The sequence below is a fragment of the Branchiostoma belcheri genome, unplaced genomic scaffold (genome assembly GCF_001625305.1).
Source record: "Branchiostoma belcheri isolate BF01 breed outbred unplaced genomic scaffold, Haploidv18h27 scaffold118, whole genome shotgun sequence".
Taxonomy (NCBI): domain Eukaryota; kingdom Metazoa; phylum Chordata; class Leptocardii; order Amphioxiformes; family Branchiostomatidae; genus Branchiostoma; species Branchiostoma belcheri.
The window spans coordinates 952,266-968,836 of NW_017802580.1; the positions used below are offsets into that span (position 1 = coordinate 952,266).

General features: G+C 44.6%; 2 protein-coding genes across 2 annotated transcripts in view; both read left to right on the forward strand.

Annotated features, from left to right (window-relative positions):
* Positions 1–11,402, forward strand: part of LOC109462524 (protein bark beetle-like) — a 16,287-nt gene extending 4,885 nt beyond the window's left edge. Inside the window, exons 2-5 of the mRNA XM_019759076.1 lie at positions 8,796–8,999; positions 9,143–9,302; positions 10,155–11,111; positions 11,389–11,402. Coding sequence (XP_019614635.1) covers positions 8,796–8,999; positions 9,143–9,302; positions 10,155–11,111; positions 11,389–11,402 — 1,335 coding nt within the window. The remainder of the gene's footprint in view (positions 1–8,795; positions 9,000–9,142; positions 9,303–10,154; positions 11,112–11,388) is intronic.
* Positions 11,403–12,158: 756 nt separating this feature from the next.
* LOC109462525 (protein bark beetle-like) overlaps positions 12,159–16,571 on the forward strand; it is a 9,806-nt gene continuing 5,393 nt past the window's right edge. The window contains exon 1 of the mRNA XM_019759077.1: positions 12,159–16,247. Within this exon, the coding sequence (XP_019614636.1) occupies positions 12,236–16,247 (4,012 nt within the window). The 5' untranslated portion in view covers positions 12,159–12,235. The remainder of the gene's footprint in view (positions 16,248–16,571) is intronic.

Genomic DNA, 16,571 nt, shown 5'->3' on the forward strand with positions numbered 1-16,571 from the left:
ACTGGATTTATCATTAATATGCATGCCCGTAGCCGAGAGAGGGGGAGGGGCTACATCAATTTCACATCCACATAGCCTAGCGGCGACCAATGGGTGACCAGCATTCCGCGCCACGCCCACTTTGCGGTCGATTCCATTCGACAATGGGGTTGAACAGCATCCTTCCGTACGGCGCGGCAGGTAATCGGAGTTGGAAATGTCAGATAAACAATGTAAGAATTGGTGTATTTGGGGTGAAAATAATGCAAGTACCGAAGTTACGGGTTCCTTTCTCAGCACTCGGTATACAGAGGTGAGGCGGCTTCCGTCCTAGATCTCCAGTGCCGAAGGTACGTCAACACTTGGTGTGTCGGCGGCTTCAGTACTGGAAACTCGGAATCGGCAAATCAAACCTTGTCTTTAAAAAGTGTATCGAGATGCTGCCACTCATATTTTCGAGATCATACTGCCTGGGTAACAAAGTTTAATCGGGACAACAAGGTTATCGGCAGGACAGGACTGCAAGGCCTCTTTTCTTACATTTTCACAGACAAAGACTTGGCCTAAGATACTGTTCTGTACGCCGCGCGGCCGACGTAAGCACCAGAAGCCCAGTGCCGAAATGGTTTAACTCGGCTCGGTAGTTATTTTGCTCCAACTATTCAAAGACACAGAATTTCAGAAAACAATTTACAAATGTATCTTTTGAACAAGTTTGAGAAACATCTTTTTCAACCATATCTTGCTAAAGCGCGGGTTGTGGGTGTGGCCGAAATGCTGCCCGCCTATTGGTTCCCGCTAGGCTGGCTTGGATGGGAAATTGAGGTTCGGTCAATTTCGCATCCACATAGCCTAGCGGCGACCAATGGGTGACCAGCATTCCGCGCCACGCCCACTTTGCGGTCGATTCCATTCGACAATGGGGTTGAACAGCATCCTTCCGTAAGGCGCGGCAGGTAATCTGAGTTGGAAATGTCAGATAAACAATGTAAGAATTGGTGTATTTGGGGTGAAAATAATGCAAGTACCTAAGTAACGGGTTCCTTTCTCAGCACTCGGTATACAGAGGTGAGGGGCCTTCGATCTCCAGTGCCGAAGGTACGCCAACACTTGGTGTGTCGGCGGCTTTTTCAGCACTGGAAACTCGGAATCGGCAGATCAAACCTTGTCTTTAAAAAGGGTATCGAGATGCTGCCACTCATATTTTCGAGATCATACCGCCTGGGTAACAAAGTTTACGGGACAACAAGGTTATCGGCAGGACAGGACTGCAAGGCCTCTTTTCTTTACATGTTCACAGACAAAGACTTGGCCAAAGATACTGTTCTGTACGCCGCGCGGCCGACGTAAGCACCAGAAGCCCAGTGCCGAAATGGTTTAACTCGGCTCGGTAGTTATTTTGCTCCAACTATTCAAAGACACAAAATTTCAGAAAACAATTATAAATGTATTTTTTGAACAAGTTTAATAAACATCTTTTTCAACCATATTTTGCTCCAACTATTCAAAGACACAAAATTTCAGAAAACAATTTACAAATGTATCTTTTGAACAAGTTTAATAAACATCTTTTTCAACCATATTTTGCTAAAGCGGTCCTTTTGCTATTGGTCCCCGCTAGGCTGGCTTGGATGGGAAATTGAGGTTCCGGGGGGGAGGGGGGGTTGGCTTGCCCTACAAATGAATAGGGCGGGACAAACCCCTCGGGCTCAACTCCCCTGTAGCAGTAATTTATATATTAGATAGGCGGGCGAAGGACTGTTGGCTGCCGAAGGAAAACGGTTAACGGCCCGATACTAGTTGGCATCCAGGGTAAAATGTAGTTTGTGGCCTCCTCAACTGTCTTCTCTAATATTCACTCCCGTCCTCTTCTCAGCACCACAGCTACACCAAACGGTCGAGGATACATTATTATTGTCGCACGAATTGTTCTGAAAACATGGAACAGGTGTGCCATCAAGCACCGTGTTGAGCATGCCTCTCTGCTTCAAAAGCTGCAAATACCTGTACAGGTCATGAAAGATGAATATCAATGCATATGGCCACGTCACGCTGCCATTCCCGCTCATCCAACCTTTACGGCCACGGTTGAACCAACAAACTAATTGCGTTGATGAAGGTTAGACATCCAGGTAATTCGATACGCCAAAAAACAGTTACTCAAGCAACTGGATATGATTTTGAAAACGTCAGACGTTTCAGCATTTGAGAGCGTGCAAGTATTTACAAGTGCAATATCTCATTAGGATTCATATTGCTTATAAACGTTGCGTAGAACAGAGCATTAATTAAGCCTAGCAATGTGCACATTATGCTACAATCTCGATAGGTATAAAACGTTTAAGTTTACGAAGTTCGTGGAATTCTTAAGTACCCCATTGGTAAACCGATGTTTCCCTGATAGCTGAATTTAAGATTCTCGTTCTCATTTAGATATTAGCATCTAAGCTATACGTATCCTCACTGGTACTACTACGTATTTGATTCTACATTTTGGACGTTTGAATGGATTTTTACTAGTTGTTGGCATGATCCACGATGATCAAATTTGGGCCCAAAATTCCAACTCTGCTGCTATGGAGATCAAACCCCCCGAACCTGCGAATCTTGATCGATATGACGTCATTTGAACTCAAAACATCTGTGTCGTGAGTTTATATTGGATATGTGATATGTAACGAAGCTACTGCCGTCATCGTAGGTGACGTGGATGGTCAGAATTCTTCTTTACGCTTCATTCGTAGCGATGGGAAGATGACAAGGATGAGACGGAATTATGTGGATAAGGCATCCTCCCAAATTCTTCTTTATGCTGTCATAAAATCCAGGTCCCCGTATCCAAGTAGCGTGGCATGCGTGCAAACATGGTATTTTAACCACTCCCAAAAATCGTTCAAATTACCTCATTGAGGGCTTGTTTCGAATAGCAACGATTTCCGCAGATTTTGGCTTAACTATTTTTTTTAATATGGCAGCGATTATGAATTTTCTTTTTTTTTTCAAGATCACTTTATTGAACATTGCAGTGTATCACTGAATTGCGTCCAATTTACACAGTTTAAAACAATTTAATACATACAAACAGTATTTTACATAATAAAATGCATTGACAATTTAAAAAGACGGCAGTTAAAATGTCGATGGTTAAAAAGACACTGCACATCTAAGGGACATAGGTTGTAGTAAATATACATCTGCTCGATTAAAAAATTTACAATATTTACGTCTGATGTGTTACGTTATCAAGGATTGTTGAGTAGACTACACGTGTACGGTACAGGCGAGTTTCTGTATCTGTTGGTTTTTGTTATGGGGTTGGACAGTTTGTGACTGTTTCTAGTTACTCGGCCAGTGATCTGTAGTCTTAAGGGTGGTAACCAGTCTCTGTATTCGGAACTTAGTAGAGTCCTCGCGAATTTCCGGCAGAGCAGTTCTCTTCTTTCTGACACTAGCTAGCCCGAGGCGTTGAAGTGCAGAAGAGTAGGAGCAATACGTGTTCCCTAGGATAATGCGGCACGCCCGCTGGATTCGTTCAAGTTTGTCGGTTTGAGATTTTGTGACTCCTGGAGACCATGCAGGTGCAGCGTACTCTAGTAGGGCCTGACGTAGCCTGTATAGATTGTTGTCAGGTCTACTGTCGACAGGTTGAACTTCTTCAATCGTTTCAGGAGGTAGAGTTTCTTCGAAGCTGAACTTAACATGATATGAAGACCTCTGACTTTCATGCTGGTTACAACTGTTAAAGGTGTTGCACAGATCTGGAGTGGAGGGAGAGGTGGTGGGTTTCGACTGAACGTCACATGCATGGTGAGGCATTTGGAGCCGTTTAACAACATGTGGTCACTCGTTGACCACCCATGGAGGTCGTCTAGTTCTTGCTGGAGAGTAGAGGGTTGGCTGAGGGCTCTAGACTTGAGAAGATTCATATCATCTACGTATTTCCATGTCGGGGTGTAGGTGTTACTTGCAGCGTCATCGATAAGGGTGAGGAACAGAATAGGTCCAAGTAACGTTCCTTGAGCGACGCCGCACGACAAATATTCCCAAGTGGAAAGTGAACCATGGTACCGCACACATTATTTCCTATTGGAGATGAAGTTACAAATCCATGGGATCAACTTGCACCTCAGACATTTAGACAGCAGTTTTAGGATGACTGTATTGTGGTGAATTCTATATCAAACGCCTTAGAAAAGTCAGTGGCAACTAGAGTGCAGATGGATAAGGGGGTGTCAGTACCTGTACACAGACTGTCCAATAGACTTAAAAGTGCATGGACAGTCGAGCGGCCCTTTATACTGCCATACTGCCTCTTGTCGAAGGTGATGTCTTGCAGAATCCAATTCAGTACAAAATGCTCCGCTATCTGTGAAAACTGAGATGTTAGGGAGATAGGTCTTAGTTGTTCTAGACTTACCGGTTGTGATTTTAATAGGTAGGGGTACAACAACGGCCTGCTTCCACTGGTTTGGTACAACACCTTCCTTAAAAGAAGAATTTAGGACGTGGCAGAAAGGTACTAACAAGAACTAACCAGCCTACACTTTCCTGTAAAATCCGGTCTGCCCGTCTCTGCCTCTTCACCAGACTTCGGACATATTGCCAGGGCGGAACCACCCCTTGAGAACCTGAGAGAACCGCCTCCCTCCACTTGGTCCCGCCCTAGAGGGAGGCCGAGGCGCACCTGGACCGACCAACTGTCCTCCGACCTCCAGACCACAGGACTTGACATCACCACCGCCTGGGAAGCAGCAAGAGACAGGCAGTCCTGGAGAGCCCTATGCAGAGGCGCTACGCCCCCAGCTCTGCGGGGCATGCGGAGCTGAGTGAGAGGGAGTGAGAGCAGAAAGGTGAGGCCAGTTCACAGGCGAACTCGCGCAAAAGTTTCAACGAAATATTGTCTGGACCGGGGGCTTTGTTTGTGTTGATCGTGCGGAGCCGCTGGTACACGTCCCAGACATGCAAAGTGGGGAGCGGCTTTGTGGCGGGTAGGAAGGTGGGAAGCTGGCTGAGGTCTAATCCAGGGAGAGCTTTGGATACTTCAGCCAGTTTTGCGTTGATGATGTTTGCGGCGGTGGTGCTATCCTCTGTATCTAGACCCGGTATCACTGCTACCTTTCCCCAAATTAGCCATACTCATGACCTCTTGATGCCAGCACAGTGGGTTGACTTGTTTGAGGTTGGAAACACGATCGGTGTAGTAACTCTTTTTCGATCAAGCTAGCGCTCGCTGAGTTATTAGGTTCCGGTAAAACTTCCACGTAATGCCATCGTGTTTTTGATGAAACGCTTTTTGTCTGAGGCTTATCAGATGTTTGATCTGAGGAGTCACAATCAGTACTGTGGATTGTTATGACTGGTAGGAAAGTGTGTGTCAATGGCACGTTCCAGTGTCCCGTGGAAGGCATCTGTCATTTCTGAGACACTCTGAGCATTATACACTTCAGTCCAGTCATGCATCGTTACCCACCGTCTGAATTCTAACAACCCTGTTTCACGCAGGGGGCGGCGGACTCGTTTCTAATGCTTCGGTCACAATTTCGCCGGTGCCCGTCGGGGATGCAGCCCCGGTCGGACTCAGGAGTCGGGCGGTCATCGGCTGTCATGGTCACAATTAAAAGTTTCCTACAGTAGTTCAGTAAGAAATTCTTTCAATCAGTGACTATTAAATCCTAAGGTACATACCTCCGAATTTTCGACGACTAGTCAGTTCGTCTTGATCACGGAATGATCCTAGTCTCGCGAGAGGACACGAGACTAGTACGAGACTTGTGTGGGTCTTATGCACCCCTCTGCCTCCTTGATCTTCCGGTGGGCATTACGGGCTTCCTGATCGATGATTTCGATCGTGTCTAGTATAGGTTGGGTGGTGACCCTATGTCCAGTCTGTAACTGGTGTTGACTAAGTGCAGATGTGTAGTCCTTACGGTCAATCGACTTCTGGTGTTCACCTGACCTTTCCCCCAGCGACCTCTCTGTTTCTCCCACATACGTCTCACCGCAGTGTTCGCAGACAAACTTGTAAATGAGTCTCGTACTAGTCTCGTGTCCTCTCGCGAGACTAGGATCATTCCGTGATCAAGACGAACTGTCTAGTCGTCGAAAATTCGGAGGTATGTACCTTAGGATTTAATAGTCACTGATTGAAAGAATTTCTTACTGAACTTGAACTATACGTGACTGATGAATCTCTTCATCTTCCTACAGTAGCATTTTGTTAAAAATTTTGTCACCCTCTTTGGTCGGTCTCCGGCAGGCACCCGGCAGGTACCCGGCAGATTCTCTGACGATGCCTTGTACTGACCTATACGTAATGCAGAATTCACGCTTTTGTTGTGATCCTTTGATCTGTGCCGTCACATATTTTACCCGGATTTACGAAGTACATACCTTTATTCTGTTCATCTGGTCTGTGACGTAACAAATGTGTTCCGGTGGACAGCCTGCAACCGGAGGGGTACCTCTCGGTGTTCTCACGATGAGGTCACGGCGTCTTTTTGTCAGCGGGGCCCGGGTACAATTTAAGTCAGAATTAAATTCTTTTCGGGTCCCCGCCGGGCCCAAAAATAGCCCGGTAGCCGCAGGGTGTCCCGCGGGGCCACGTACGGGTCACGCCCGAAAGTGCCAAAAAAAACAGCCCGGGGACTATCCGGCAGGGCCCCTTTTTTCAATTGGGACCGCAGCATAAGTGGGCTTGTTGTTGATCGGTCTGTCTTTCGGGGTCCAGAGTACCGAAGAGTGATCACTAAGGCCCACCGGAGGCAGGATGGATGGACGCAGGTACTTATCTTGAATGTTGAAGATGATGAGGTCTAATACGGCGTTCCCCCGCGTTTTGTTTTTGACAACTTGCGAGAGATGACCTCCTCTGCACAGATCCGTGATGTCCACACGGTTGAAATCTCCTGGGAGTGCGAGGCCACAGTCCGAATGTTTGGCACGTATGCTGTCGGAAACAATTAACAGGTGGTCGTTTAAATTTACTGCAATATTTCTAAAAATCCAAAAGTCACATCTTATTTTTGATATTCGGGGCCCCTTAAAATCAGTTGTTTGGTTCGCGTGCACACATCTGATTTGGAAGGAAATGTACCGTGAGCAAAGGCAGTGAAACACAGGTTGTTTATATCAATGGTCATTTCTCTGAACCCTCTGTACTTCAGTGTGGTGTCCCTCAGGGAAGTTGTTTAGGCCCGCTTATTTTTACACTGTTTACGAATGACCTACCTTTGTCTGTGTCAAGCAGTACACCTGAAATGTACGCAGACGATATATCTATCTACAAAGCCGGTAAGACTATAAGTGACATCACTGTTGGTTTGCAATCCGACCTTGTAAGTTTATCAGACTGGGTTTGCATGAATAAACTTGTGTTAAATATTCTTAAAACCAAATGCATGCTTTTCGGAACCCCACGTAGGCTTGATAATATACCTGACAATTCACTAGATCTTGCTATCGGTGATGAGAAGGTTCAGGAAGTGAGGGAGACAGTTTTGCTTGGGCTACATATGGATCGGTCGCTCACCTGGAATTTACAGGTCACTCACATTGCCCCAAAACAATCTAGAAACATCGCCTTATTGAGAAGACACATGTGGGCGATGCCTTTTGCAGTTTGTAAGGTTGTTGTTTGTGCACTGGTTTTGTCAGTGGTACAGTATTGCGCACCAGTTTTAGCTAGCATGTCAGTCTCTAACATGCGCAAACTGCAAGTAGTTCAGAATAGGGCTTGTAGATTGTTATTGAAATGTGCTCCTGATACACCTACCAGGCAGATGCATATTGATCTTGGTTGGCTGACTGTGAGTGAGAGATTCTCCTCCAGCACACTGGTTATGTTCTTTAAGATTGTCACTAGTCATGAACCACAGTATATATACAACTCCCTTGTGCCTGTTCATGTATCTCACATTCACAATACCAGATCTTCTGCACAGTACAACTTTAGATTACCCAAACCTAAGACGAACAGTAAGAAGCGCTCATTCCTGTATCGTGCAATATCGTTGTGGAACGACCTACCTTATCATGTCAAGACACTGAGTAACCTTCTCAAGTTTAAGAAAGCCATAGTAAACAGTGTCACATGAAGCCGACCTCTAGTTTTTAAATTGTAAATATTCATTTGTGCGTTCCTTTAAATGTTTGATGTTTGATGTATTCTTGTCTTTTTAAACGTTTGCACTGTATCTTATGCACTATTTCCTATGTATGTAACGATGTGCCTGTATTCCATGTATTTGAGCCTTGGAAGACTAGCCCTGCAGGGCTAAAAGGTTTCGAAATAAATGAAATGAAAGAATAACATTTGAGGTAAAGCACTTGTTACATGTATACATTTTATTTTGACGGGTATTTACTCTCCAATTACTTTTGTTTATTTTCAAATTTTACCTGTTCCCCCTGGGCCGGCCAGGGAGTCCGCGCGGCCACGTTTGAACGCGTTCTGTAACCCGATACCTCACTAGTAATGCGACTTTTAGCCTAGAAACGGATTGCCATGATCGCTTAGCTTGGTCAGTTAGTTGGCGGGTTGGTGTTTAAGTTAAGTTGAGTGTTGGTGTTTGAATGACAGCTACCAGCTTTAAAAACATTTAAATTCGTCTATACACTGCTTTATATGAGCCATTCTTATCCTTGTCATAAAAAGTTTAGAAAGAGAACCTTTACTCCCAGATTGGTTTTTATCTTTGATCAATGTCTATGTCATTGTTTGGTGTACTGCATTCCCTCCTTATACAATTGTTCTGTCATTCAGTTTTTCTTCTTAGGTATTTTAGTCAACGATCTCCCCCCTCGGTATGTATGTACAGATCGGCACCACAGAACAGAGAGTAATCTTCGACCGGAAGAGGAACCCTCCCGACGACGAAGCAAACAATGTGACACGTGACCACAGGATCCGGTTGCTGGGTCCTACCGTGTTTGAGGGACGTGTCCAGGTCAAATTGGATGGGATGTGGGGTTCTCTCTGTCAATATAACTGGCGGAGAAGTTGGAGAGGTTCAGAAGCTAATGTAAGTAAACAATTTTTAACATTGAAAACAAAACTTACCTTTATTACATGCAATGACATTTCAATGAACACCACATACCCCTATAGTTAAGATAGTTTCTTTACGGTAGACTATTCAAAAGTAAATGCATTTTAATTTTTAAGGTGGTGTGTCGACAACTGGGGTTCGCAACAGGACGAGTGGAGAACAAGTACCGGTTCGGCAAAGGACGCGTGGCTGTGTCCGACCTACAATGTCTCGGCAATGAGAGCAGCATCTATGAGTGCACCCACCACGATTTTGACTTGCCACCTCATTGGTGTCGTGAGTTTTTTTCATCAAGTTTTTCATTATTAATAGAAACAACCACGCAAATTATAATGCCGGATCTCTGTCCAATGATGATATTGCGCATGAGCAGCCATCATGTAAAGGCAAATAGATCATCATTTCACAATCGTTACATTGTTGGGGTGTTCATGGTTCAGAGGAAAGTGAAATAAATAAGTAGGGTTTTCATTTTTTTTAGGCCAACAACTGTAATCTCGGATAGCGTATTAACGACTTGCGCAAAAACAACCATATTTTATACTCAGTACTTGCTATATTTGGAAGTTCAATGAAGATGGACATATTTTAACATAACTCATTCAAATTCCCTCCTCACTTGCATAATTTAGAAGGAAATGCTTAAAAATCCTTATTTCTATACCTCAGGTAAGACTGACACTGAATGGAGAATATGATCAACTGAGCTAATCCATGCAAATGAGGCTCTTACTTATGATTTGCATAATCACAGTAAAATGCCTAATTCGTCAGTTTAAATAGTTAAAATAATTGGACGAAGGTATGGCCATGGAACTCTTGATGTGTATGAAACCTGAAAAATAGTCTAAAGTTAAATATATAAAATTTGATATCCAACAAAAATATCATACCTTGTCAATGCCAAATGATGTGTTGCATGTTACTAGGTAGAGGCCATGAGGATACTTTTCACGAAAATTTTCACGAGAATAATTACAAATTTAATCTATTTACGGGTGGTCATAACCATGCGTAACTTTTTACAAAAGCACTAACTTTTTATAGAGGTATGGGATTACCAAACTCTAGTTTAGGATGCAATGCTTCTAACTACCTCAATTTCTTTTCTTTTTTTTTTATAAAAAGACCAGGGCCAAAACCGCGGAGACCTCGGTGTGGTATGTGAGGGATTGAACCATAGAGAGAACGTCTATTGGAAGGCAATAGACATCCGTACAACCGATGTAGCTATGAAGTCCACACTGCAAAACGTGGATATCCTCTATGCCGGAGGAGGAAATTCAAACGCAGAAAGAGCCGCCATTTTCAGCGCTTCAGTTCCGCCTCTGCTGCAAAACGTCAGTGTCAGGTACTCTGGAGACGCAGCTATTAGAGTTAATAACACAATGACTTTCTTACAAATGGAGAATTGCGATGTCTCAGAGAATCAGGGAGTCGGCCTAATAGTTACAAACCCTTCAGCAGACGTGACCATTGTCTCCAGCACCTTTAGTAAGAATTTCCCAGCCGGGATGCAGGTCACTGCGGGACACACAAAATCAAGCCTCCAGATCACTGACAGCACGTTTGAACAGAACAGCGGTGCCGGTCTGATGCTGTCTGACGTCCCGATGAACGTGGACATACGTCAGTCTAACTTCAGTACCAACTCCCATCACGGTCTCAGTGTGGTCGCCACAACCCATGTCAGCCTTGTGACTGACAGCTGCCACTTTGATCAGAACGGTCTGGATGGTTTTCATGCCAGATATATCGGGATGTCGGGCAGCAGAAGTCACACAGTCATGCGTAACGGCGTTGTGGAAGGTAACGTTGGAAGTGGATTCAATCTAGAAATAGAATATCAGACTATAGCCTCTCCACCAATCTCCGACCAAATCATCATAGACCAGTCAGACTTCACCTCTAATAAGAACGGCTCGGTCAAGATAACTGTTGACAACTCTTACGAAGATCGCTTTCCGGTCGTTCAACTCACTGGCGGAGTCCATCGAGACAACATGGCGACGGTTATCGATGTCGGCGGGACGCGTGCGGAAGTTACAATACAGGACGTCGAGTTTGACTCCAGTCAATGTGGCAGTAAGTCAGTCATCCATGTACATGGATACGACAAGACCGTAAACATAACAGGAAACAGGTTTGTTGGTAATGTCTGCCGACGGGTGGTGCTGTTTAACACGACCGATGTGTCTGCTGGCTCTCATCCTCTTTTTTTGGAGGGTAACATTTTCGAAAATAATGAATACGAACCTGAATCATTGGCACACATATCCAATCCACTGAATGAGTACTGCACCATCGAGATTGTGTCATCCGGAGAAGAGCACACCATAACCCGAAATTCGTTCCTCAATAGTCCAGCTGGTTTAGAACTTTGCAGCGGTGACGGTTCTCATCCATTTGATGTTAATCAGATCAAAGCAGAAAACAATTGGTGGGGAACTGTAGATATCGATTCGATAAAGGGAAAGATATTTGACAACAATTATTGGTACAGTGGAGGCCTGATTAAGTTTTCCCCGTACCTAAGCTCATCCTCAGGCAGCCCCATAAGCACTCAAGACAGAGAAACTATGACAGCCTCATTTTTAGGCGGTCGTCTGAATGGAACCTTGCGGCTAACCATCTCCGATAGCCCCGTCATCCTGACACGGGACCTCACGATCTTACCAGACTCTGTTCTCATTGTTGAGGCAGGAGTCGAGTTCCGTGTACATGAACGTGTTGGCATCCTCAATCTTGGTAAACTTCAGTTGGACGGACTTCCATCAAGTCCTATAACATTTGATGTCACCCGTAAAACTGTGTCGAACCGAACAATTCCAGTTCGGCTAATGGGGGGCACCAACACCGGAGAGGGGCGACTAGAAGTGCTGTACTCCGGGCAATGGCTTCCTGTGTGCTATGATTGGTACGGCGAGTTCGCCACGATCGTCTGTCAGCAGTTGGGGCTGGGTTCCTTTAAGTCTGCAACGAGTAGCTACGATTCCTCCATTCGAAATTGGCTCACTATCCGATGTGACGGATCCGAAGACAACATTGGAGAGTGCAGCTTATATCATGCAAGTAGATGCGGGGGTAGCTATAGCTCGTACAGGTACCTGAAGTTAACTTGCTACTCCACTCCTGGCTGGGGAGGCATCGTCTCGGTCTCGCACAAAACGTTTGAACCGCATGATGTCAATCTTTTCCATGTGGGATATATGCACCTACACAAGGCATCTGGTCTTTCAATACAGGGATCTACATCACAAAACGCAATAAACAACATATTAATGGAGCACGTAGTAGGTGCTAGATCTGGAGTAGAGTACTTTGATTTGCAAGGTTCGCAACCTACCACTTTACAGGGAGTAACATTGTTCAATTCTGATACCAGAAACGGTGTTGGAATCGATGTTAAAGGATTCGACTCACTATCGTGGTGGGAACTTGAAGCATATGCTGGAAGCCAACTTGTTTCTTTGCGAAAAATGTGCTCATTGACGACAGATCTTCTCCTTTCGGAAGGACCGTCAAGGTGGATCATAAACGGCATCAGGAAAAACGCGAGGCTTCGATGTCATAAGACTGTGAGGGCCCCGGAAGGCTATTTAGTTCGTCTTGTGGTAACAAAGAGTAGCTTTAGCCAGCCATCATCGAGAAATTTTCTGGGTATCTACGATTCTCACCAACAAGATGAAAACTTCAAAGTTGGGTCAGTGGATTTCTCCTACCAAGTCAGCTCTTCTGGAACTCCACTAGTATTCACATCAACTACACCTGTCATGACGTTATCTTTAATTGCTTCTACTTCGCAGAATGCGCTATTTGTGGCAAGATTAGATGTAATGAGACCAGGCAGCAACACGACCGACTTTGGCAATACGAAAACACTCCCTATGTCAGACTGTATCGTAGAGAACTTTGACAAAGGTCTGTCTTTGTCAAATGTAGTTGGGAGCGAATTGACAGTAGACTCAACGGTCTTTAAAAACAATGATTTTAGCGTAACTATAACATCATCAAGTGGCGACTTCAAAATGCACAATATATCTGTTGTGGATAATAATTACGGGATAAGAGCCTTAAGCATAGTTGGTACCATTAGCTTGAACAATTCACTAATCCAATCCAATTACGTCCATGGCTTATTTTTGTACAACATTCAAGGAAAGGTTTCAATAACAGACGTGGCTGTGATAGAAAATGGACGATCTGTTTACAGTAGTATCATCAATGACTATGGAGTACGAATACAACATACAATCTCTCAACACGGCTCCTACTACCTTTCAAACATAACATGCAGGGATAATCCATGGTATGGCATTGATCTGGACCTGTCCTCTGACACAGAGGTGGAGATTTACGACAGTTACATTAAAGAAAATGGAAGAGGAGGAATACGTATGTACTCAAGAGAAGTCCAGTCGGATCAACACTCTATTGTGAGTATACAAAACAGCACCATCACAAGAAATGGACGGTTTGCACTGCAGGTGACAGGCAGGCTAAGGACACTAAATTTCGTAGGCAATACAATATCTGCAAACAGATGTCCGTATCAACCGGCGATGACAATAGAGGGCCAAGCACAAAATCTCAGTTTTACGTCTAATACAGTAATCAACAATAACGCCAGGGAAGCTCTATCGCTCGCTATGACCGGTTTTCTGCAGTACGGAATACCTTCTGAAATCAAAATTGAAAGAAACAGGTTTGAAGCGAATTTCTTTGATCCATCAATGAGTGACGAAAATCAGTATGAACAACATCCTGACAACACGTCCTGTACCATTGAGATCGGCGGATACAAACAAAGCATCCAAATGCACAGCAATATTTTGGATGATCAAGACATGGACTATACTGTTTGCAGTAGAGTTTACTCAGGTACCTCTGATTGGACTATCAGAGCAAGTTACAATTGGTGGGGAACTGCGGTTGAAACTGAGATTCAAGGAAAAATTCATGACTTTGACGACTGGAACGACCGCGCGGCTGTGGATTACTTCCCGTACCTGACAGGACCTGACCTATCCTCACCACCCGCTGATCCCTCTAACCGGGATGTTACCATGGCAACTGACAACATCGGAGGGAGGCTGTATAATTTACTCCATCTTCAAAAGGATGGAGGTCCCTACACCATCAAAGCAGATTTAACTGTGTTAAAAAACGCATCACTTACCATAGACCCAGGGACTACTATCAAGGTACACCCATGCGTTGGTCTGTTGAATCTAGGTTCTCTCGTTGCACAAGGAACACGTTCAGAACCAATCATTTTTGAGCTTGCGGACGTGCCCGTTCATCAGCCCCAGGTCCGGCTGGTGGGAGGGCGGTACCCTTGGGAAGGCCGTGTGGAGGTGTTCTATAATGGAGAATGGGGTAGTGTATGTGGGAGGCACTACTGGGACTCACAAGATGCAAATGTCGTCTGCCGTGAGCTAGGATACGGCTCATCCACAGTCTATAGCACGTACTCCTTTGGACAAGGATCGGGACCTATATGGATCGGTTATTACACCAGTAGGCCAGACTGCACTGGGAATGAGATGAGTGTATTTAACTGTCTTCGTGGCCCACCTGGTAATGTGGACTCCAGATGCACGCACAGTTACGATGTTGGAATAAGATGCAACATGGATACTTGGGTGTCCCCTCGGCCAACATGCATAATGAAAAAATGGGGAGGGATCACATCCAAATCTGCAACCACGGAGGTCCTTACAAACTTGAAGTTCAGCAACACAGGCAATCTGCACAGGCGTTCACACGCAGCAATATTAATCCAAAAAGTGCATGGTACTACAGATATTTCCAGCATTGAAATATCTGAGTGTGTGGGGACCGGGATACAACTACTAGGAATGAATACCACACAGAGCGTTACAAATGTGAACATTTCTGGTTGTGACGGATATGCGGGTGTCTCTATCACAGGCAGAAAGTCGAGTGTTATGTCATCAACAAAAGTACGTATCACAGACAGTGTCTTTACAGCAGGGTCATTTGAACTCACACCGCACAGTATTACAAACTGTTTGGCTAATCCTGGATCGATCATCAGGCTCTGTGGCGGGGATTCCGATCTCCATCTCAAGAATGACATGTGTTTCGTACATGTGGAGACAGAAAGGACCAGCTCAACATGTTATAAACATCTGTACGCAGGTGTGGGTTTCACGGTTGAACTCACGGTCTCATTCGTTCAGTTCCAATCCTACTCTTCGAGATTACGGGTCTTTGCTGACGGCAGCCACACTCAACAGATTGGACATGTTACTCGATCGGATAACGGCAAAACGTACATCCGGTTTGTCTCCCAGACGATGATGAGTCTTCAGTACATAAGTTACTACTGGGATAGCAACGAGATATTCGGAGAGGTCAGTTTCTATAACGTGAGAGATGTTGCAGATCCAACTAAGTACATCATCGAGACCAGCACGGTGGATAGCACCAGAGGCACAGTTATTAACGTCACCACGGCAAATGGCGAAATCTATGATATCCAACGTAACATGTTTATGCATAATCAACCACGTAATAACGACAACAAGCAAGCTGTGATCAGTTGCTGTCCAATGGACTCCTACATCGGTTTAAGAAACAATTACATTGCTAACAACTTGATGACAAGCCTATCTCTTGACCTGACAAACCAGAAAGGTGGAAACATAACAGTTCTGGGCAACCGTTTCTTCAGAAACTCTGGAAAGTCTACTATAATTGTGACAGGAGACAGCTTCAGTACGACACAGCAACCCATATTGATAGACAGGAACGTCTTCTACAGCAATGATGTCGGTTCCAATGGAAATGTTGTAAAGTTCGAAAATGTGGATGGGCAACTGAGCAACAACGTTTTCTTTAACAACTCGGGGAAACATGTTGTAACCTGGGAAGGACGAAGTAGAACAAATAGTCTGCAGAGATGTGAGAACAATCTATTCTACGACAACATCGGACTAACTCCAGGGGAGAAGCACACCCTGATTGTCTCGGGCCGAGATGTCCAACTGCACGACAACGTCCTCACCAATCCAGCGAACGACGCTGAGTTAGCAACACCAAACATAACCGGGTATGACTCTGTAAATGCTACCCTTAACTGGTGGGGATTCAACTCTACGTCTGACATTTCCTCAAGAATTAGAGACAAAAACGACAGAGGGGACTGGGCAGAGGTACACTTTCAACCATGGATACAGGAGGAACCAACTGATGGTAGGCTTACTCAGGAACATTTGCCTCTTTTACTTTAAGTTGTAAAACGTTTGGTGAAATAGCGTTTATATCAATTGACATCTAATCCCTATTTTGCACAACCATCAATTTTGTTGATTAGCTATAGGAAACCATTTGTATAAAAAAGATTCAATCTATAATTTGATAACCACTTACTCACTATTACGAGGAAAATGCATATCAGAAATAAGATTTAATGTCAGTGTGTGTCTCAGCAAGATGCATCTAAAAATTAAAGTAAACTTTCTAGCCTATGGCTACTTAACCCTATCTAGACCGGGCTTTTTTGAGCAAGATTTGACC